At 55.2% G+C, this 22,622-nt stretch overlaps 2 protein-coding genes across 8 annotated transcripts; one reads left to right on the top strand and one right to left on the bottom strand.

Moving 5' to 3' along the window:
* Positions 1-1,595: 1,595 nt before the first annotated feature.
* On the bottom strand, positions 1,596-15,448 carry LOC137158817 (inositol-tetrakisphosphate 1-kinase-like). The gene is made up of 10 exons (XM_067556724.1): positions 15,098-15,448; positions 10,635-10,659; positions 8,109-8,231; positions 6,454-6,565; positions 5,731-5,829; positions 4,959-4,999; positions 3,615-3,780; positions 3,105-3,172; positions 2,210-2,372; positions 1,596-1,861 (listed from the first exon to the last, which is right to left on the bottom strand). Exons 1-10 carry the CDS (start codon positions 15,190-15,192, stop codon positions 1,596-1,598), a joined length of 1,158 nt encoding a protein of 385 aa, XP_067412825.1. The 5' UTR covers positions 15,193-15,448.
* LOC137158819 (proteasome subunit alpha type-6-like) lies at positions 12,793-22,622 on the top strand. 7 transcript variants are annotated; one of them, XM_067556731.1, is made up of 9 exons: positions 12,793-12,850; positions 13,371-13,500; positions 18,249-18,332; positions 19,141-19,235; positions 19,844-19,925; positions 20,964-21,119; positions 21,565-21,740; positions 22,203-22,297; positions 22,382-22,622. In XM_067556731.1, the coding sequence occupies exons 3-9, from the start codon at positions 18,257-18,259 to the stop codon at positions 22,437-22,439; spliced, it is 738 nt and encodes a 245-aa protein (XP_067412832.1). In that variant the 5' UTR covers positions 12,793-12,850; positions 13,371-13,500; positions 18,249-18,256; the 3' UTR covers positions 22,440-22,622. The 7 variants fall into 7 exon arrangements, with proteins under 7 accessions (XP_067412832.1, XP_067412831.1, XP_067412829.1 ...); XM_067556730.1 differs by having other exon boundaries at positions 18,142-18,332; XM_067556728.1 differs by having other exon boundaries at positions 18,132-18,332.

Raw genomic sequence — 22,622 nt, 5'->3', positions numbered from 1 at the left:
GATTCATGAGATGTTCAGTGTTGCTGAATCTGCATTTTTTGCCAGGAAATAAACATTGGCTGAAAAATTTTTGCCCACTTCTAGTTTCAAGACAAGGCAGGGTTCTCCACAGGGCACAGAATTGTGGCGCTATGAACCATGGGAAACGCACTCGGACCCCTTTACATCTCTCCTAGCTGGATACACGATAGATAGACCTCGACTGCTCTTCTGTAACATGGTGGTTCCGGTTGCTGGTCAGTTATTCCAGATGCAGAAATGGTGTGAATTTAAAGTGAATTAACTATTCCTGATTAATTCCATGAGCTGACACTCTTAATTCAGAATAAGAATATCTTGTTCCGGTTTAATTTAATCCATTTCCAAAGTGGATCAAGCAATTCAGAGCAAGGCACTCTGTGATGAAGGTGAAGACCTGTAGAGCCAGGAATGAGGAAAAGAGAGCTGATTTGCCAGATGGGCTGTCAATCACGCAGGGAGACTAGGGCGGGGCTTCCCTTCCCTGCAAAGGATTCTGGATAGGAAATCCCTCTATAAAACTCCCTGGCTTCCAGCTGGAAGGATCTCAGAGCTTCCAAAGAAGGTCTCTGGGCAGAACCTCGGTGCAGTGAAGTTGTGGTATGGAAGCTTTACTGGGGTTTTTTAAATATATCTTGGTATTATTTTTTTAATTCTGTGCAAGCCGCATCTTGCTGCATCACTGGACAACTGTGCTGCTGTCCTCTGTGACCGCCTGTACAGTCTGCAATGACATTTTCCACACATGGCGTTTGCCCTTTCAGATGCCACTCTGCGGGGTGCAGAGCCCACCTCATGGCCCAAGAGGGAAGGGGCAGGAAACCCACATGGGTTTGGAAAACAGAAGCAGCCAGTCCCCTGCCTTAATTCAGTGCTGAGGCTCCTTCTGAGGAAGGAGAATCTAATAAGAGGGGCCTCAATCATCCCCCTCCCCCCTCACATACACGTCCCCTAGGCTGCAGCATGCAGCGAAACATAGAACCCCAAGTTCTTTGGCTGGGGCTAAAATGTGATTAGTTCTCCAGGACTCCCCCGTTAGCTGCGTTTCTTCCATCACGCCCTAGGGGGCGTGAATGGCTCTGCCACGCCCTTGAGTTTTTGGCATGTACCAATAGGAGGGGTGCTTGGAGGTTGGTGCAGCCTGTAGCTGTACAGACCAGTGGAGTGGTCTGGTCCAAGCAAGGAGGTGCAGTGCTGCACTATTGTTTATAGGGACCGGTGGTCCAAGCTGGTCCATACAGGAAAGGAGGTGCACTATTGCACTATATGGACTGGTGGTTTGGTCTGGCCCAAGCAGGGAGGTGAGGGACTGCACTATATGGACTGACGGGCTGGTCCTATACTGCAGCGGATGAGGGTGCCACAGCATAAGGCCCAGTGCTCTGATCTCACAGGGCGAGCCAGGGAAGGTGAAAGGAGCCATGGAGATCCTGCTGGCTCCGGTACCAGTGGTTTGGGAATTGTCTCTGCGGGAACTGGCATGATGTCCCTCCTGCTCTCTCTGGGCACCAAGCATTTCCCAGCTCCCTCGGAGAGGCCGTCCCCTCTGCAGCAGACAGCCAAGCACAGTGCCCCCGTCAGTGCTGGGAGAGCACTGCAGGCAGGACAGTTAAGGTGAAGAAGCTGCTCTCAGCTGGTGCCGGCTTGGGTGTCTGGAGGGAACTGTCCATCCAAGGGGCCCCTGGGCCAGTGTCATGGGCTTGCTCGTGGGTGCTCTCCTGGGCCATGTCCCGGTGCAGGGAATACTCAGCCATGAGCACCCTGGCCGCCTGCTCGTGGCTCTCCAGCAGTGTCTCAATGTGGTTCAGGAGGGCTGAGAAGAACTCTGGGACCCCTTCATAACCTGCGGAGGGAACCAAAGAGGCAGTCAGGCTCTCCCAGGGCATCCCAGAGCCCCTTACATGTTAAGCACCTGCCCTGTCCCATCCCAGAGGTTGCTGCATCTTGGTGCTGGGTGTGGGATCCCTGTGTAATCAGCTGCTTTGCCCCACCCCAGAGGTGGCTGCACCTCGGTGCAGAGTGAGATCTCTGTAGCAACAGCTGCTGCACCCCACCCATTTCCACTCCCTGCAGCGCAGCGCCCCCGAGCGCAGCGCTGGGGCATAGAGGCCAGCACGGACTGTGAGGGGCAAGCGCCCCCTACTGAGCTCCCACCCACCATGCTCCCCGCTGAGCTGGCTTGGGCTCTCACCTGGGAAGGCATTGACATCTATGGCCATGCACTGCCCCGTCTGCTTGTCCACGATCAGATCCACCCCAAACAGAGAGAGCCCCAGGGCGGAGCGCAGACCTCGCACGGCTCGGCAGACGATGCTGTCGGAGGGTGGGGTGGGCTCCAGCGTGGCCTCATCCAGCTGACAAAGAGGCAGAGAGCACCAGGGCGTTGGGGACATCACCAAGGGGCACAAAGCCGGGGGAGTGAAGCTAGCTCTGGGAGAGAGACAGATCCCCTCCGCCAGGACCGACAACGTGGAGGAAAGAGCAGCCCCTGCCCCGCTCCCTGCAGCACAGCACCCCCTAGCACCGCACTGGGCCTGGTCGGGCCAGTCCGATCTGTACCCCAGAACCAGCAATGAGCGCTCTACAGGGGACAAGAGCCCAGCCCCTGTTCAGCCAGCCAAGGGCTGTGATGGGCGCTTGGTCCCCCCCCCTCCAAAGCTGGGCCTCCCCACCCTCTGCTCCCTTCCCAACAGTCCCTTCGAGGCTGCCCTGCGTGACCCCACTCAACAGGAGATCATGGGGGGGAGGGTGCCCCCTTTGTGGAGGGAGCCAGGGGCTTTACTTCCCTCCGGGAGCTGCCCAGATGCCACAGTGAGAGGCTCCAGTTCAAACTCCTCGGCTCAGGGCAGCTGCAGTGCTCTGTCCCGACGCCTTGCGAGCGCCTCCTGGTCTGCGTCTCTAGCCCCCCGGCATGGATTCGCTCCATCCTCCCCTAGCCCCTCTCCACTCCGGGGCATGGCAATCTCGCCCCTTCCTTGGCTGGGCCCCTTCCTTCCTCTGCCTGCCGCGCTCACTTATTCTCCCTCTGTCTCTTGCACCGCGACCTGTTCCGCAGCCACCCCGCACCAGCTGCGTCCCCTACTCACTTCGGTCAGGTGGGAGCAGGACTCCGGCTTGGAGACGTCGTGGCTGTTGAAGAAGATGCTTCTCCTGGCTGCAAGGAACAGAGCGAGGTCACGAGCCCGGCTCGCCTGAGCTCAGGCTGCACCTGGGTCCAGAGAGACTCTGGGCTCCAACGTCACCAGCTCCGAGCTGTTGAGCCCGTCACAGATGTCAATGGAGTGGTGCCCTGGCTGCGACGGATGAGTGACTTTGACCCGGGCCCGGCCCTGACACTCGATGCCTTGAGGAACGAGGGCACGTGAATGCCTTTTCAGCCCAGCTCGCCTGGCTCGAGCCCAGCTCGGAACAGAGCAAACCTTTTGCTGGGTCTCCAGCCTGTTTCACCAGCAGGACAGGAGCCTGTGGCACCGAACTGCCCCCGGGACGGGCACTAGCTGCTCCCCACCCGCCACGGCTGGCCGCAGCAGGGAGACCGAGGGCTGGAGGGGCCACTGAGTCTCCATTGCAGCCCCAGTGCCGCCCCCCACACGCACCTGATTGCCCCCGGGGGAAGTTCTTCAGCGAGGGGCGGCGCACCACGAAGTGGGAGGAGCCCACCACGAAGACCTTGAAGAGGACAGCGTCGTGGTTGACAAAACTCTGCAGCAAGCAGGAGGCATTCACCTCCCCCAGTCCCTCCTCGTTGAAGATCAGCACCATCTAGCGGGGCAGAGAGCAGCAGTGGGATGAACAGAGGGGTCTCCGTAGATAGGGTTGGGGATAGAGGGGGCCTGTCTCATGGAATGGGAAAGGGGAGGGGCTTATTTAGCCCCACCCCCTTCTATCATCCCATTAGCCTTGGCTGCCGTGGCAACTTGCCAGTAGCCAATTATAGCTAGAGCCAGAAGCATGGCCTGTGGGTGGGGCACAGCTCCCAGCATGCACTGCTCTGTGTTGGGCCGACTCGTTGTAGGTGGGGAGTTCCAGCCACTGCCTGGCCCCACAGCATTCTGGGATGCATGGGGTCACCCCTGTGGCTGCATAACAATGGGTAGGAGGGTCAGAGAATGGGTGATGGGGGGTGTGGCTAAGAAAGAGTCCTGGTGCCTTATGGGAGTTGTAGTTCAGATGCCTCATATCTCAGTGGGTGGGGCTTCCTAACTCTCATGCTGAATCAAGCTATCCCCTCCTTAGCCACAGTAGTGCATCATGGGAGATGTAGTCTGCCTAGGCAGCTAGGCCATAGGACAGAGAGCATCTGAACTACTGCTCCCATAATGCATTGTGGGGGCTGAGGAAGAGGAGAACACCCTGGTACAACATGGGAGATTGAATTTGGTGTCTAGAGAAAGAAGAAATAAAGGTCCCAGACTACAACTCCCATGATGCACCTGGCAACATTTTCAAATAGAGATTTTTGGGTGTTTGGCCAAATTTGTGGGGGGGGGGAGGTGGGGGTGGTCTGTGTTCTTTTTTCTGGTGAAAAGTCAGATTTTTCCAGTAGGAAGCAGCCACTTTTTGTGTAGCTGAAAACCCGATTTTTTTCTAGCAAAAATTATTTCAATGAAAAACTTCCCAGCGTCCCCAGTGCTAACCCCGCCCTGATCTCTGGCAATGCCTCTTGGTGGGTAGAGAGGGAAGAGGGCACTTCCCGCTGCTTTCTGACCCACCACAAAGTCTCCTAGTGCTTTTATTCCCCCCGCCCACAAATGGGTCAGCAGCGGGATTTGAACCCACAACCTCTCATGCTGCCACACAGGCCTCCACTGCTTAACCTAAAAGAGTAATTCCATTAGTGAGCAGTAGTAGCAGGCTGTTATTATCTATGTGGGCTAGCCGCTGGAGGGGAGCTAGAGCAGACCCTTTCTGAGCAGGTTCTGGGCTGCGACGCTACTGACCTCGTGGGAGCTGGGTCCATGAGCCACCCGGGTTTTGCAAACTGAGGGAGGAAGAGGAGGAGACAATTGAGAATGAGGGCAGGGGGAGGGACTGACTCATCAAGCAAGAGCCAATGGGACTCCTGGACCTGGAACTTTCTACCCCACATCCCTCCCCGCTCAGCCGTTGGGATGTGACCGCAGATGAGCCTCCCTCCCCCCAGTGCTTCCCCCACTCAGTGGCCAGGGGCCAAAGCAGCCCCCAGTAGCTGTAACCTGCCCCCTGTGGGGCTTTGCATGAGCACAGAATAGCTAGAGCACAGCTCTGCCCTGCCCTGCCCACACCCCTTCCAACTTATTTGGCCAGCATTCCCTTAGGTGGGAATGTATGAACCAGTCCCACCCAGATGACTAGCGGGATTTGAACCCGGGTCTCCCTGGAGCACAACCTGCTACCGCTTGAGCCAAAGGAGCAACTCCACAAGCTAGCGGCAGCAGTAGACCATTACCCCTCCCTGCAGCCCATGCTTTGCCCACAGCTTAGCATTGCAGTGCGGGCTGAAGGCCCGAGGCCTGAAAACTCATTGCACTGGTGGGATTTCAAGAGCAGCACGGTGGGGTGCACCGCAACACTGCTGGGGTATCAGGGCAGGTGGGGGCGACAGGGTATTTTGATTGGCTTCAGCTGCTCTGGTTCATCATCGGCACCTATCGCCATGAGGCTGCATTCACACAACCCACCCACCCCACACACACCCCAGGTATAAAGGCCGGAGGTGCTGGGCTCACTCACTTAAGGGGAAGGTGAGGCCGTGCTCCCGGATCCGTGCCACCGCGTCACGCCCGCTCCCACTGTTCAGCTCCACGTAGGGCGGGGAGAAGATGCAGTTGTCTGCGGAGGGGATGAAAAGAGCAGGGTGGGGAGGAAATAACAGGGAGCTGGTGAAATTTGCTCCCCTCATCTCAAATGCATGAGCCAGGGTTTGCATCGCTGTGACCTGTTCTCTGCTCTGCTGGGAGACTCTGCTGCCCGCCTCTCGCCCATGGGCCCAGCACTGCCTCCACCCCCCACCCTGGCTCCCCAACAGACCCAGATGCACACCCCATCCCACTCAGCTCCTGCATTCCCAGCCAGCACCCTGGACCCACGTCTCTTCCCCCCATTTGGGACACAGCCATGAGCCGTTGGATTCGAATGCCTGATCTCGGGCTCTAAATGCACCTGTTGCTGTTACTGGAGCTAAACACCCAGCTCTTAGCCAAGCTTGTAGCAGGTGCTCTATAGGGTCCAGCCGCCACTGGCAGGCCGTGGGTCACCACCTCCCTAGTCTTGCCCCACAGGGAAGCCGTTTCAGAGCAGAGAACTGAATGCGGGACTGCTCACTGGGCCCCGGTCTGACAGCGCCCCCTTCTGGTGTGCAATTAAAATTAGGGGGCTGCTCCACTCAGTTAGGGGGGGAAATCGCAGCTGGAGATGGGAACCCCGGCCTTACCCGGAGAACTCAGACTTGCATACCTTGATACTGAAGGTCCTGGAGGAGGCGAGAGGATTCGAACCGGTCCAGGAGCGGCCGCACAGCTGGAAGTGGGTCAAGAAGGATGATGCTGGGGTAGGTTTCCACATAGGCCTGCAGGACCAAAGCAAATGTGTAATTAGCAGCGGGGGTTGGTTAACGTCACAAGACCAATTAGCATGTTTGTGTTTATCACCTTGGTGTGCCCGGCTAACAATGCACCTAGTCGCTGTCTGCACCCCGATGTATCCAAGTGCTTTGTGAAGCATTCTGGGTAATGGAGTCCGAGAGGCACTTCCTGTACTAAGTAGCAAGATCACCCAAGCTACCACTAGTGGGAGACAAAGACACCACAGGCACCTAAGCACGGGACACGGAAGGAGGCGTCAAGAAGTTATTTTCCCTCTGTGTTTGGCCCTGGTGTGGCCGCTGTTGGGATCCTGTGTCCAGTTCTGGTGTCCACCGTTCAAGAAGGACGTTGATACATTGGAGAGGGGTCAGAGAGGAGTCACCCGAATGATGAAAGGGCTGGAAAATCTGCTTTATAGACTCAAGAAGCTCAACTTATTTAGCTTAACGAAGAGAAGGTGGCTGGATCCCAGTCCAGACGGACCTACATGGGGAACAGACGTTTGATCCTGGGCTCTTCAGTCTGGCAGAGGAAGGTCTAACAAGATCCAATGGCTGGAAGTTGGAGCTGGACAAGTTCCAATGGGAAAGGTGTGCATTTATAACAGGGAGGGTAATCAGCCAGTGGAACACCGTGCCAGTGGTTGTGGTGGATTCTCCATCGCTGGCCATTTTAAAATCAAGAGGGGATGGGTTTCTAAGATCTGCTCCCATTCAAACAGGGAATTGCGGGGAAGCTGGGGAAGGCCTGTGTGTGCCAGAGTCCCCCAGGAACCGGGCTCTGGAGCCACTCGGGACGCAGCCAGTCAGGACTTTAGTACTCGGAGTGTACCCCCCGCCGGGTCTCCACACACCCGTGCAGCCGTCTCCTGAATCTGGCCTCGGAGGGTTCAGCGCCGCCTGAGCTGCCCCATGGGTCCCCTGGGTTCTTGGATGGGCCCCTGGGGAGCTCTTTCACACCCCCAAAGGGGCCATGCACCCCGCCTTGCAGGCAGGAGCGATTCCCAGCCAATGTAGAAGTCAGGAGGGTTTTAGTTCTCAGGATCACAGCGTAGAAAGATTTTGTTAGCAGATTAATTAGAAGTTACAGCAGCGACCAGCTGGAGAGCTCAGAGCCTCACTCTCGGGCTCTGCTCCCCTGACCCCTCACAGGGGACTGCCCTTCCACCCAGCCACCAGACAGACCCCCCCCCCCTCCGGCCCCTCCCCAATCCTTTGTCTCTTTCCTAGGCAAGATGTTACAACCTGTTGCAGTTGGTTGACCCAGGAGGGCAGAGCGGTCTGGTTATGGTCTGCATACGTGTGGCTGGGGGAAGGCCTGAAGGCTGGGGTCTCTGCAGTGATCACACACCCAGGTCCCATCACCGAAATACACGAGTAACATAGGGGGGAAACTGAGGCGCGCACAGAGGAAACATTAGGAGCATCTCCACTTGGTCACACTGTGTTAGACAAGACATCGGACTAGGTGATCTCACTGGCATCCAGGAACCTACTAACCGGCTGCTGGGCTGCCCACAGTCCTCACCTGGAAGTCACGGATGAGTTGGTGAGACTGGCTGTCATAGCTGGATTCGAGGATCAGGTCAGAGAGTTTGTGGATGATGACGTCAAAGGGGCCCTGCCCACAGAGGGGCTTGGCCAGGTCAATCTGGGAGAGGAGGAGAATCGGAGATTAAAAACCCACCTTTGCTGGGAACTCAAACTAGACTGGGAACCCACCCCAGGAGATTGTATGTCCCCTCCTGTTCTTTAATTATAACCAACTGTAGGTTATCTTACTGAGTCCACCCTCTCTAGTGAGATGCCAAGGAACTTTATTTTAGCTTTTAACTCCTTCATAAAGCCAAGCAAACTGGCCCAAGAGAGAGTGAAAAGAATCGTTTTAAACAATGGCTTTTAATATTCAAACCCCTTTTGGACCAACTTCATCAAAGAGAAGTAACCACACTCTTTAGATTGCCTGACAGACTAGTGCACTCTTGGAGTGTGATCAATGGGTTAGGTACTAAAGGATTCATACATTGGGGGCTGGTTACGAAGAAGCAAGTGTTCCGATTTGAGAAATACTGTTCACGTTAAAAGTTGACCCGGAAAGAAAAGCATTCAGCTAGCAAGCTAACGCTCTCTGGACTATAAAAGGGAGTTATTGGATGCTATTATATATCAGCAAACCTACTTGGTTAGATTTCAGCTTTAATACCTAACTGGCACGCTGGAAAATTCATAAACTGACTCCATTTCATGCGTCCATAATTTGGTCTTTCTCATCCCAGCTGCGAACTCTGACCTTGAGACTATGAGCAAGTGGGGGGTGTCTTACACTTTCCGGTTTGAGCTGTCCCCAACTCCAGCTCAGCTCAGAGCAGGGATCAGAAGCCACGTTAAGGCTGGAAGGTGAAGCGAAACAAATTCAGAGGGGGGTATAACGCATGTATTTTTAACAGGGAGGGTCGCTAACCTTTGGAACGATCGGCCAGGTGTCCTGGCGGGTTCTCCATCGCTGGCAATTTGTAAATCAAGATGGGATGGGTTTTTTTGTTTTTTTTTTTAAAGATCTGCTGAAGTTCAAACAGAAATTAGGGCCCCTGTGATGCAGGAGATCATGGAGATGGCTTCAGGCCTTGAAATCTATGAGTGCCAGGGGCTGCCTCGAGCCACTGGGCTATTTGCGATGCTGGTGGCATTCCTGCTTTCTACTGTTTTGACCTGAAATTCCATCCTGAGCCTGAGACCCTCTTCCTCGGGAGAAGTTTCGGTTTGAACAAACCAATATTTTCTGGCAAGACAACTTTCACTGAAAAATTCCTCTCCAGCTCTTCTGAGAGCTTCCTTTGACTTTCATCCCTGCTGTTCCTTCCGCCTTTGGCACCACCATGCAGCCTCTGCCACCACCCCTGGCACTGCTAGGTGGCCAACCCGGTTGTCTCCAACCAACACAGACAGTCTAGTATCTGGTTCATCTCTAGGAATCCCTCCAACGCTCAGCCACTGCAGAGTAACAGTACGGCACAGTGGGCAAAGCAAGCAGAGCATCCCTCCCCAGAAGTGGATGCATCTCAATGAGGGGGACAGGAAATGATCCCTTTATAATCAGCTGCCCTGCCCTACCCCAGATGTGGAGGTATCTCAGTGGGGGGGAGTGATCCCTTTATAATCAGCTGCCCTGCCCCATTGCAGAGGTGGAGGCCTCTTAGTGGGGGGGAGGGGAAGTTTGTAAATTTCATTATGATTCTTCATGCCCTCTGAAAGTCGTGATGATTCATCACCTGAGGGGGGGGGGCGGGGAGGACTGACCATACAACAGCAAACAAAGCACCAGGTTCTTTCATGCCTGCCTTCTAAGTCATCCTCACCCGGTGCCACCCGGAAACTGCTCTGGCTTTATCTCTGTGGACTTTGCCAGCTGCTGTCAGTTTAAACCAGTTCTTATTGACAGACCGGCGCCGATCCCAGTGCAGGCAAACAAAGACGAGCACTAAATCCTCAGCCCAGCCGAAGAGGGAGGCGATGGGTTGTGGCACGCTCCATCTTGAGTGCCCATCACCCTGGTATCCAGGCGGCTGGGTCATTGGCCCTGCTTGATTTTTATCAGCTGTCCTCCAGCCAGCTCCACATTGCGCTGAGCAAGGCCAAGACCCAGGCTGGGAGTCAGAGGAAGGAAGACGGAGGGTGGGGTGCTCAGTGCAGACCCAGGAGCAGCACTCAGTAGGGGGCACTTTCTCCTCTGAGTCAGAGCTGACACCAACGCCCCAGCACCGACTCAGAGGCGAGAGCGCCCCCTCCTGAGTCAGCCCCACCGCGCCCTGCGGCACTGCCCCACAACACTGACTCATCGGCGAGTCACCCACTCCCCTCCTGATAACGTCAGGGTGTGCCAAGGTCTCCCATCCAACCAGGCCAGACCCTGCTTAGCTTGCCAGCTCGGACAGCTGAGCCAAAGCAGCCAAAAGTTCCCAGTGGCAGCAGCTTCCCATATAAGCCCCGCTCCGCCAGGGTCTCCCCTTCCCCCATGCACCCTTCCGCTTCCAGGCAGCCCACGGCTCGGACTCACCTCAGTGACTTCATAGCCTCGTTTCCTGGGCAAACAAAATAAAGGAAAATGGAGTCAGGGATTTGAACCAGAGCCCTGTGCTGAGAAAGGAAACGTGGTCCAATAGTTAGCACACAGGCGTGGGGATCTAGGTGTCATGGGATCAACCCCCCACCTTTGCTGCAGACGTGAGCAGGTCATGCCTTAAATCTCTCCCTGCCTCGGTTTCCCCACTTGTGAAACAAGGATAATAGTTCTGTCCTGTCTACTTAGATCAATAGGAGAATGAGGCACCCTTTTATCCTAAGGGGAGTTATGCTGGAAGGTCCTAACGCCTTTGATCCAAAGCCAATCACAGGCCTTGTTAGGCCGAGCAACCTGCATCAGGCTCAGTGGGAGGAGCAATGAAGTCCCTTTATGGGCTCAAGAAGGCTGCAGGCAATGGGAGCTTACCACCCAAGGCATGGCAGGTCAAAACTAAGCCATGCCCAGTGTGGGTTTTCCTGAGTCTGCAGGCTGTGGGCTATCTGCCAGTGGAAGTAGTTGTGAGTGTGACACTGGGCCGAAGCAGAGAGACACTGTTTCTTGGGCAAAAGAGCCGCTGGATGGGTCAGACTTGGGAATTTCGGCCAGCTGCTGGTTTGACCATGCTCAGGAGAGCAGAATGTGTGTATGTTTCTTGTAAATAAACAGGATTGGGCCAAAGGATACTCCTGCTTCGTGGCACCAGTTTCTCCTCCTCACAGAAGCAACTCTGCAAAACCTAGGACCATGGCAAAACCGGTGTAACTTTAAACTGGTGCAAATCCCTGTGTGGAGATGCATTTTCGTTTAAACCAGGCGTCTTTCGCTTTAGTTTAATTTGGAACAGGCTGAAGCTAAACTGAACTATGCAGCTCGAAATCAGAGCTTTCACACTGGGGTTTATGCTGCTTTACCTGGAGCAGCTTCGAAGCAGGTTTAACAAACCTTTCCCATGAAGACAAGGCCTACACACTCTGGGGCAATATTGTCAGCAATAACCACACCGGTTTTAATTTACGCCTCTTGTTCTTTCGGTAGGAATCTGCGAGGACCCTCGTTTTGGAATACAACTATCTTTGTCTGAGTCAGTTGTGCGCTCAAACTAGGATAGGGCATGTTTCTTCTGAAATTAGAGACTTGAATGCAATTGACCAAAGGTGTGAGTTACACCTGATTTTGTTATTTCAGTGCAAATGTGTGTGTAGTATGTGTCCGTGCAGCACCTGGCACAATGGGGCCCCGATCTCAGTCGAGGTCTGTGCAGCACCAGGCACAACGGGGGGACCTGATCTCGGTCGAGGTCTATGCAGCACCAGGCACAACGGGGACCCTGATCTCAGTTGGGGTCTGCTGTGGCATCTAGGCGGCGTGGTGATACACATAATAAAGAGGGACTTTCATTCCTTCTCCGTTCAAATGTCACAAGGCGATGCCCTAAAACCTGCTGAGACAGAGTGAGGGAGAACAGGGGAGGGAGAAAGGAGAGGAGGGAAAGCTAGAGATAAGAGATATGGAGAGATAAGATAAGGAGCAAGAGAGGGAGAAAGCAGATCTCTTGTGTGTGCCTTTCGTGTGCCAACTCTGAGAGACTTTAATCACTACAACACAGGGAGGGTGCCCCTGGGGGGGAGGGCGGAGTGATCTCCTGATTCATGCTGCGAGCATGGGAGCACACATTACTCTATGCCTCGGTTTCCTCCTCTGTAAAATGGGGTTAATAATCCGCCCTTTGCCTATTTAGACAGTGAGAGCTTTGGGGGCAGGGATTACCTGGCACTCGGAGTCTGTGCAGTGCCCGACACAAGGGAGACCCTGATCTCAGTCGAGGAATGTGCAGTGCCTAGCACAATCTCAGTCGGGAGCCTCTAGACTCCGCTGCAGTTCACATCGTGAATAAGGATCCTGAAGCGCTTCACGAACCATGGTCCTGATCTGACGTCAATGGAAAAGGATCCCAGCAGCTCTGGATCAGCCCCTCGGGCCAAAACCCCTCTGACATCAGCCGTGGGCGGGTCGTTTCCCCTCACCAAGGCTGCCCTAGGGTGAGCCGGCTCTTTAAGACAGCAACCATCCAACTTCTCCTGGGCCAGGTAGCCTTTCTCCCAGGTGAAGGGAATGAACCCTGGGGAGGAGGGAAGGTGTTTGCATAAAGTGGGAGTAGATGAGGCAGCTGCAGACCTGCTGGAGGAATATAAGGATAACTTAAGAGTGAGGTGAGGGTTCTTAGCTCTCAGAACAGGGCTAAGAGTTTGAGTGTGGGAGAGCCAGTTAGCCAGCCATGGAAAGACAGACTGAGTTAGCTGGAGTTGTGTTGTTTTGTGCTGTCTGTTAATAAATCACAGTGTTGGCTGGGAAAACAGCCCCCCCTGGCATTCAGATTAACCAGGGAAGGAAGGACAAGGGAGGCAGTAGCAGGGTCCCAAGGCCAGACTAAAGCATGCCCATTTGGGCCCCTCTAGATACACGAAACACTTGTCACAGCTGGGAAGGACCCAGAAAGTCCCTTTGTTTCCTAGAGTGGAGGATGCCAGAGGCAGCGTGGCCTAGCAGATGGAGCGCTGACTGGGAGGCCCTGGGTTCTATGCCTGGCTCTGTGACTGGGGCAAGCCACTCTCTGTGCCTCAGTTTCCCCTAGCTGAAAAATGAGGCTGGTTATAGTAACTTCCTTGGTAAAATGCCTTGAGATTTCAGGGTTGTCTGGAACCAGAAGCAGCATATGCTGGTCAATTCCAGGTTCCCACACCTGCGAGGTAAAGGACTCGCCGAGGTTGCAAAAACGCAAGCCGGAGCTGGCCTGAGCCAAAAAGAAGCCAGCTCAACCCTGCAGAGCCAGGCGAGAGCCTCAACCCAGGCAGGAGTGAAGGTGAGAATCCTGGTGCCCTTATTTGTGCAAACCAGCCCCTGGGCTAGTGTAATTCTGGGAGCTGGAATCTGGAGGGGGGGAGAGAGGGGAAAACACAAAGAAAAGCCCGATTGAAATTCACCCCATGCTGAGAGCCTAGGTGGCACCCCTTAAATCTCAGGACTCCTGGGTTCTCACTTCCCACCCAGAGCTGGGGAGAGATCTATATAGGGCAGGCTGGATTAAAGCAGGGAGCTGGGGGTCAGGATTCCAGGGGTCTTTTCCCAGCTGGTAGTGTGATCTAGGGGTTAGCGGAAAGGGGGCTGGCAGGCAGGATTCCTGGGTTCTATTCCCCGTTCTGGGGGGAGGTCTCTTGCGGGGGTTCCCAACCTTTTCTTTGCCATGGCACATTTTGATACCTTTAATTATTTTGGGGCACACCACCATGTAGTCTCCAAATGAACTCATGAATATTCATGAGCCACTCCAGAATTCTTCAAGTAGTTTTTCAAAAAATTCCATGGCAGACCTGCTCAGGCCTGATCACACACCCCGCGACACACGGGTCGGGAAACGCTGGTCTGGTGGTTAGAACGCAGAGGGACTCTGAGTCAGGGCCCATCTTCAGTTTAAGAGGTGACTATGGTCTAATGGCTAGAATCAGGATTCCTGGGTCTCATTCCCAGCTCTGCTACTGACTCGCTGTGTCCCCTATGGGGGCAAAGGTGCCTTAGTTTCCCCATCTGTAAAATGGAGATCACAACACTGACCCAGCTGAGAGATCCTCGGATGAAAGGCGCTATGTAAATGCAAAGTGTTTATATGATCTTAACAACTGAGCTTCTGTCTGCTCTGTATCACTATTATGAATCCCTGCGGGGCATAGTTATTGATTAGATATTTACTATAGGACCCTCAGCCAACATTTTCAATCTTCTATCCCCAGTTAATGCATTAATTAATGCTTAGTTCTTGGGGCTAAATGGAAGCTGAAGGATCTGGAAGCTAGTTCCCCTATAGCATTTCTGGGATTGTTACACACGGCCGTGTTCTGTGCTCCACTTTAGAGGTAGCTGCATTTTGGTGGTGCTTTGCGTATGTTGCTTAGGGGCTTGTTTGGGACAAAATGCATCAGTGTAAAATATACTGGGGAGAGGCTAAAAACTTTGGAGCATGGACAGATCCTGTTAACCATCCTGGCTTGGGCAGGCTATGGCTAGAGTACTAACCTAGGATGTGGGAAACCTGGTTTCAATTAACTGTTCGGCTCAGATCCTGCAATGTATTGAGGCTCCATTGGTAGGACGGGAAGTTAGGAGTCTCAGTACCTTGGAGGACAAGGGATTTAGCCTTTCTGTGCCTCAGTTTTCCCAGTGGTAAATATATGAAAGATGGTGTGGCGCTCAGACCCCACACCCTATAGCTAAATTAGGGCTTCAGATACAGAGTGAGAAGGCTGTCAGAGATTCAGGAGCAGAAAGCCACCCAGCCCTGCCTCTGGTACAGCTGTTTTCACCAATCTAACGTGCACACACGGGGCTACCAGTCAGCCCCCCTCTTTTTGCACCGCTCCAAACGATCTCCCAAGGTGCAGCGCGACAGAGAATCAGTCCCTTACCTGCAGAGATCCTCAAAGCCCTGGAAATTCAGTTTCTTTTTCTTCTTGTCGTTCAGGCAGTACCCAATGCGCTTTCCTTTCGTCCAGCTCGGCATTTTTTTACAGCCGTCTCCTTTTAAAAAAAAAAAAAAAAAAAAGCCAACCCACACCTCTCGGTGTGGAAATCTCCCTCAGTGTGAAATGTGCAAATATTGTCTCCTCTGACTCCGGGCCTCTTCGATCCGAAAGCTCCAGCCCCTCCCCGACTGGCAAAGTCCTTTGCGAGCAGGAACTGGGCCGGGTGAACGAAAGGTGGCAAATTCTACCGTCTCTTGATCAGCTGATCTATCTGCCATAAATATCAATTCGCGTTTGCTTCATAACTTGCAGAAAGGAGCCTGTTACCTGATCCTGGGCTGTGGCTGATAAACACCACAAAGTGCTTGCTTAGTACCAGACCTCTGGTCTTATGATGCCATCGGGTTGTTTATGCCCCGCATGACCCAGTGCCTTGCGAGTGCTGAAGCTTAAGATTTCTGCTGAGCCCTCTCCCCGAAAGCATCCCTCATCCGGCAGCTAACTTGGGCGTGCATGAAATAGGGGTCTCCCCCTGTGTGTGCGTCACCCTGGTGGGCGCTAGGATCATATTGCACTAGCGGCCAGGGAAGAAATGGAGTGATTTATTCCCCCCAAGGTGGAAATCCGAGCTAAAGGATATGCAATCCCTTCTGCATTTAGATGGGGGGAGAAGATCAAAGGCATCCGAGGCTGTCTAGACTGGTGCAGGGAAAAACTTCAGAGGCCAGCTCGCGTGTGAAAATCTCTCCCCTCCCATGGCTGTCTGCTGCTCCGTTTTAGAATCAGACCGGTTCATAGCCACCACCCCCCCCTCCGGCTTGCCAGGGTCTCGATGGCAATGTGGGTCAGGGGATAAACCTGGGTTCTGTTCCTGGTTCTGCTACTGGCCAGTTGGGGGACCATGGACCAGTCTGGTCCCTGCTCTGTGCCTCAGTTTCCCCACCTCTAAAAGTGGGATAATGCTGCTGATTTCCTTCAAAAGAGGCTTTGGGGATCTACTGATGGAAAGAGGCAGTGGTTATAATTGTCCAGCCCATCTCTTTACTTTCCCTGCCCCCCCCTCCACCCCATTTTGTGATGCCTGAAATTGACAAAGCTGTCCCACTCCACCCACAGGGGTTGGGATTGGGGGTATGACCCGCAGTGCCTTCCCCTCTTGGCCAAGGTTGATTGGCTGCCTGTCCAGCAGAGATCCCCCATCAGCCTGCAAAGGGGCAGGTCTGCCCCCATCTCAAGGTGTGCTTGCACCTGGCTAACGTTGATCAATTGTCTGGCTGAGTCTCATGTGTCCCCCTCCGGCAGGGGGAGAGAGTCCCTCGCCTTGGATTCACCATTAGGAAGTTTGTAAAATCTCCCCCTACCTCCAATTATAACAACGTTGGATTTTCACGGCAGCACAGGAATTAGAACTCACATCTGTCTGCTCCAAGATCCCAAGAACCTGCTGCTTGAGTTTAAGGGGGGATCTCCCCATTAGCTCTATAAAGGGTTATGTCCCATGGAGGTGCAGTTCTGCGCTCAGCCAGCAGAAGGCAGAGGTGCATGCACACCTGCCCATTGCACCAGCTGCTCCTCACAGCCGGGAATCGTTTCATCAACATCCTGTTGTGTCTTTAAAGCTGCCAGGATTCCCTTTGTGCGGCACTGAACAGAGCTACTCCCCCTCCCCCCCGGCCCCATTATCTCACCGCTAAAGGTGCGAGTGCTGCCCCCTTGGCATCTCTCCACCCCATTCCCAGCCCCCTTTTCGCTCCCCACACTGGGATCTTGCAGGACAGCTGAGTTGCTGCGGGAGGCGCCGGTAGATACAGCAAGGCCCACGGCGTCCGCACGCATCTAGATGAAATCCTGCACTGACAAAGACTTGTCAGGGCTGGGCTAGCTGCAGTGTAAACGCTCCTTACGCCGATGGGAGGGGTTCTCCCGTTTGGCGCAATTAACCCACCTCCACCTCTTCCATCAACCTAGCGCCGTCTACACGGGGACTTAGATTGGCTGAAGTACGCTGCTGGGGGGGGGAGGGGGATTTCTCACACCCCTGTGCGACGTAGTGGCTCATTTCCTCGTGTAGATCAGTCCTTCATCCTGCCTCGGGGCAGGGGCTGGACTAGGTGATCTCTCGAGGTCGCCAGCAGGTCCCTGCTTCTGTGCGACCAGGCTGTATGCCAACACACGGGCTCAGATCTAATCCCAAACGGAGTTTTTGAGGGGTTGTGCCGGATAGGGCAATGTCCTGTGATATCGTGGGGAGATCTCCCTGTCTCAGGTTTGTTTCATGATGGGCCAGGGATTATCTGCAAGGCCATGGAAGAGGGTGACCACAGCCCGCTCAGGGCTATGGGGGAGGGGGCTGATCAGGTGGATTAACTCCAGAGAGGTACCACCTGCACCCCCTGGAGAAGGTTGCATATACTGGTTCAAACTGGGGCTCCAGAGGCAAGCAGGCAAAGGAAGGATTCTTGGCTAAAGCGCCTGGGGTTAAACTGGCCCAGGGCCTGCTCTCTGATCCCACGCCACCCCGGCTCATGCGCTCCAGTCCTTAGGGAAGGGTTGGAAGGACAACACATGCCTGAGGCTGGAGCTGGGGGGATCCCCGGGGAGCTTTTTCGCCCACGTGGAGGCGCTTGGCTGGCTGGTGACGCGTCAGCGCGGGGGCCGTTCCGTGGCTCGTAGCCGCGAAGGAGGAAGCAAAGTGTGGCTTCTGGTTTGTTTAGGCCACTCTGGCTTGCTCGGGAATGACCAGCGCGGGCAGGGAGTGGCACAGGCTGGAAACACCCCTATCAGGAGGGGACGAGATGTGGGGCTCTGCCCAAGAGAGGTGACAGCTGAGGGGGCCACAGAGGGGCAAATACAGGTGCAGTTGCCCTGAAATGTGACAGATGCCAGGGCAGGATCGTGACCCTTCCCCCTCCGGCTGCCCTGCACCCCCCAGTCCCAGTGATTGCCCCGTATCTTCCCAGCATCCCCTTCTGCCCAGCCTTTCCCAGCAGGGACTTTCCACGGGTGAGCTGAAAGTGAAAGGGAAAGAAGCTGGTGTCCGTGTCTCTGCAGAGGGCCTTGTCTGTCTGTCTGTCTCCCTCCCACTGCCCCCCAGACAACAAAATGTCCCGTGGATCCAGCGCCGGCTTCGATCGCCACATCACCATCTTCTCCCCCGAGGGGCGTCTCTACCAAGTGGGTCAGTCTGTGGGGCACAGTCGGGGGGGTTGCACGTGTCCAATCCCTCTGGATTGGTGCCCTCATTCCTGAATTTGGAGCCTGGAATAAACCAAGGCTGGAGGGGGTGAGGGGCTGCTGGAGGTCAGGACTCTTGGGTTCTATCCCCAGCTATGAGACGGGAGTGGGGGCTAGTGGTTAGAGCAGAGGACTAGGCACCAGGACTCCTGGGTTCTCTCCTCAGCTCTGGGAGGGGAGTGGGGACTAATGGATTAGAGCAGGGGGGACTGGGAGCCGGGACTCCTGTGTTCTATTCCCAGCTGGAGGAGGGGAGTGGGGTCTAGTGGTTAGAGCAGGGGGCCTGGGGTAGGCGCCAGAACTCCTGGGTTCTATCCCCAGATCTGGGAGGGCCGTGGGGTCCAGCAGCTAGAGTACAGGGTTGGGTGTCATAAATCCTGGGTTCTGGTCCTGGTTCTGAGAAGCAGCATAGTCTAGTGGTTAGAGCTGGGGCATTGGGAGTCAGGACTGCTGGGTTTGATGCCCAGGTCTGGGAGGAAAGTGGGTTAGAGCAGGGGTGGGGCTGGGAGTCAGAACACCTCGGTTCTATTCCCAACACAGTCCTGATTTTCAGCATGGCCTCAGGCACGTCCGTCCTCCCAACCCCCCGTCTCTGTGTGCCTCAGTTTTCCTATCTGTAAAAGGCGGATGAGGAGGCTGCCCAGCAGGAGTGTGTGGGTTTTCACCTGTCAAGCCGCTAGGGAAAGCCCTTGAGACGTGCCACCACCCACCCTCTTCTCCTTGCATTTACTGATTGTTGTCTCTGCTTGCAGAATATGCCTTCAAAGCCATCAGCCAAGGGGGGCTGACAACCGTGGCCGTGAGGGGTGAGGACTCCGTGGCTGTGGTCACTCAGAAGAAAGTGCCGGTAGGAGCCCAGCATGTGGGGGAGAGCCAGGAGACAGGGAAGTGGGGGGCAGGAGTCAGATGGGCCCATGGCGTCCTGCCTTAATTGGGGCAGCCTGGGCTCTTTGTTGGCACAGATCACGGCCCCGCGCGCCTGGGGAGGCAGAACGTGCACGCACCTGAGCTGGGGTTTGGCCAGCGCTAAAGCCTGGACGCTCGTGCATCATGCCACGACCCGCTAGGGTTGTGCTATGGGGCAGCACCCCCTACTGAGCTCCCACCCTGCTCCCTGCAGCACAGCGCCCCCTAGTGCCACTCTGGGGTATTGGGTCAGCCCTGACTGTGAGGAAACAGCGCCTCCTACTGAGCCCCCCCGGCTTCCTGTCTCATTCCTTTGGAGGTTTCCAACCCTGCTCGGCGCGTAAAGCCTTAAAGCTGAGCAGGTCCAGTCGTGGGGTGCCGGGGCGATTTCCACCTGGGCCCCATGGCAACCCCCCTTTCAGCAACCCTCCTTTCAGCCTGATCCCCCGAAGGAAGGAGCCATCAGGGAAGGACGTGACTGGCTGGGGCATCTTGCACTGCAGAGGGAAGGGACTCACCTGGCTTTGGTGTCTTCGCTCCCACCCCTAGGACACGCTCCTGGATCCCAGCACCATCACCAACCTGTATCGCCTGACGGACACCATCGGCTGTGCCATGACCGGCATGACGGGTGAGCTGCACGTGCGGGGCAGAGGCGGGTCCTGATTCCCTAGGAGGGGATGAATCATGACATGGCACTAGCCGTTGCTGGGGCCTCCCACTCTGTGCCCGTCCAGGCAGGGTGCGAGTCTGTTACAGCTCCAGGAACGGCACCTTGGCTCTGCCCCCACAACCTTTTCGCTCTGGAGTTGGCTGGTTCAATCCTCTCGGCCTGAAACCAGATCCAGATTTGACCCACTGGGTGCCCACTCCCCCACTGTCCCGATCTAGAGCGCAAGGTGCGCGGCGCGATCTGGTCAGGCTGAACTCTGTTTTACTCTTCAGGAAACACACCAGCCTGGACGCACCGAGATCTCAATGATGAGGAGTGTATTACAGTACCATCAGCTGAGATCGGGGCCCCTGTTGTGCTGGTGCTACCCAGATCCCCCTGGTCGAGGTCAGGGTTCCTGTTGCGCTGGGCACTGCCCAGACGCCCCCAACTGAGTTCAGGATCCCTGTTTTGCCAGGCACTGCACAGACAAGAGCTCACACACTCAATAGACACCGGCAGGGTGATTATCCCTATTTTACAGATGGGGAAACTGAGGCACAGAGAGAGGGGAGTGTCTATGTCAGAGCCAGGAATGGAGCCCAGGAGTCCTGGCTCCTAGCACCATAACCATGGGACCATCTTTCCCTAGCCCACAGGTTCATTTCTCCCTCCCCCCGGGTGCATCCGGCAGCTGCCACGGGGTCAGAACTCTGGTCCTGTGGCCAGGCTCTGTCATTTGAGCTATAAGAAGACGGCTCTTGGGTGTGGTAGTATTAAGGCTTTTATCCTGTTTGTGAGATGTTCGGCCAGTAGAGAGCGATGGAGTCATCCAACGGTGCAGCTCTGGTTCCCTGTAGCGGGTGGGACGGACACACACACACCCACAGAGCACAGCTCAGCCCCTCCAGCAGGGGGCAGCGGTGACACACACACACACACACACACACACGATGCAGCAGAAGGGAATGGTGTCGTGTTTGTGTGGTGTTTGATGGGGTTCCTTTCCCCGCCCAGCCGACAGCCGGTCCCAGGTGCAGCGTGCCCGGCACGAGGCCGCGGAATGGAAGTACAAGAACGGCTATGAGATCCCGGTGGCGGTGCTGTGCCGGCGCATGGCTGACATCTCGCAGGTCTACACGCAGAACGCCGAGATGAGACCCCTGGGCTGCTGTGAGTGATGGGGTCAGGGGTGAGCCACCCCACCAGTGCCCCCTCCCTCCTTGTCCCTGTGAACCCACCCAGACGAGAGTCACCCCTCTCCTTACCCAACCTCTGTCTGTTCCCCACTGAGCCTCACTCACTCGCTGACTGGTCACCAGCGCCTGTCCCCACCACCCCACCCACTGAGCTCCGCCGGCAGCATCTCTGTTACCAGGGGAGTAGGTGGAGCCTAGCTGGGAGGTCCTGGGCCTTCGCAGCATCAGCTGTTTGGCAAATTCCCCTGTGGGAGCCCGTTTGCTCTGGAAGCATCCCGGGGGAATCGGTAACGGTGGCCACTTCACTCTCTGGCTCCAACCCCCTCCCCCGAGTTCTGGCTACATGGAGCCGGGCTCTGGTTGGAGACTCAGGATCCCGCCCCTTCCAACAAACTCTCCGTTCCCGCTGCTGTTGGCAGGCATGATCCTCATCGGGATTGACCAGGAACAGGGGCCCCAGCTGTTCAAATGCGACCCGGCTGGCTACTACTGTGGCTATAAAGCGACCACGGCTGGGGCGAAGCAGACCGAGGCGAACAGCTTCCTGGAGAAGATCTTGAAGAAGAAACAGAGCTCACCCGTGGATCCTGTAGAGGTCGGTGTGTGTGTGTGTGTGCGCGCGCGTCCATGTGTGACTACATGTGTGGGCATGCATGCCTACCTCCGCATGTAACACTGCTCATGTGTGTGACCGTACACGTGTGTATCACTGCACGTGTGCACATGACTGCGAATGTATCCCCTTCCCAGAGCAATGTCAGCCCTGTGCTGGTATAGATCCATCAGCAGCATGCCACAGTGGATGCCCATGTATACTCAGTCCTCCACCAACCATCCCACAATGCAACATGCCCTTTAGCAGTGACCTGTCTGGTATAAGTTTTGAACTTTGCTGTCCAGGAGTCACACGTCCCATTTAAAACACTAGCACAGGTAGAAGAGTGGAAGAGTCGGGACCTTTGTTATCTGTCTCAGTAATATTCTGCAGCGGGGAGTTCCACGGGTTAACCACAGGCAGAGTAGAAATAGCCTTTTCCTTTTCTTCCTCTGCTGACAGCTGGCAATTACGTGCTTATCGACGGTCCTCTCCCAGGACTTCAAGGCCAGCGAGATTGAAGTGGGAATAGTGACATCGGAGCAGCCCAAATTCCGGTAAGACCTCTTGGCATGCAAGTACCTCCTGCCCTTTTCCAGAGCGGTCTTGAATTAACAGCATCCTGTCTTGGTGGCTTGCAGGACACTGAGTGAGGATGAGATTGAACACCGCTTGGTCGCCATCGCGGAGAGGGAATGACCTCCATGCCCATCGAGTCCTTCAGGTTATGTGCCTGGCCAAGAAACCACTTTGGAAAGGAAACAGTTGAAAGACTGGATCTTAGTTATCATATTAACAGGTGGATTTGCCCAGAGCAATCCTCTTACCACAGGCCTAATGTAACGATAGTCTGCAGTGCTTTTTAAAATGTTTAATTACGAA

This window comes from Emydura macquarii, unplaced genomic scaffold (assembly GCF_026122565.2).
Source record: "Emydura macquarii macquarii isolate MOO-44397 ecotype Brisbane River unplaced genomic scaffold, CSIRO-AGI_Emac_v2 contig_1790, whole genome shotgun sequence".
NCBI lineage: Eukaryota > Metazoa > Chordata > Testudines > Chelidae > Emydura > Emydura macquarii.
The sequence above is the reverse complement of the archived record's forward strand: the minus strand, read 5'-3'. Positions and strand labels throughout refer to the sequence as shown.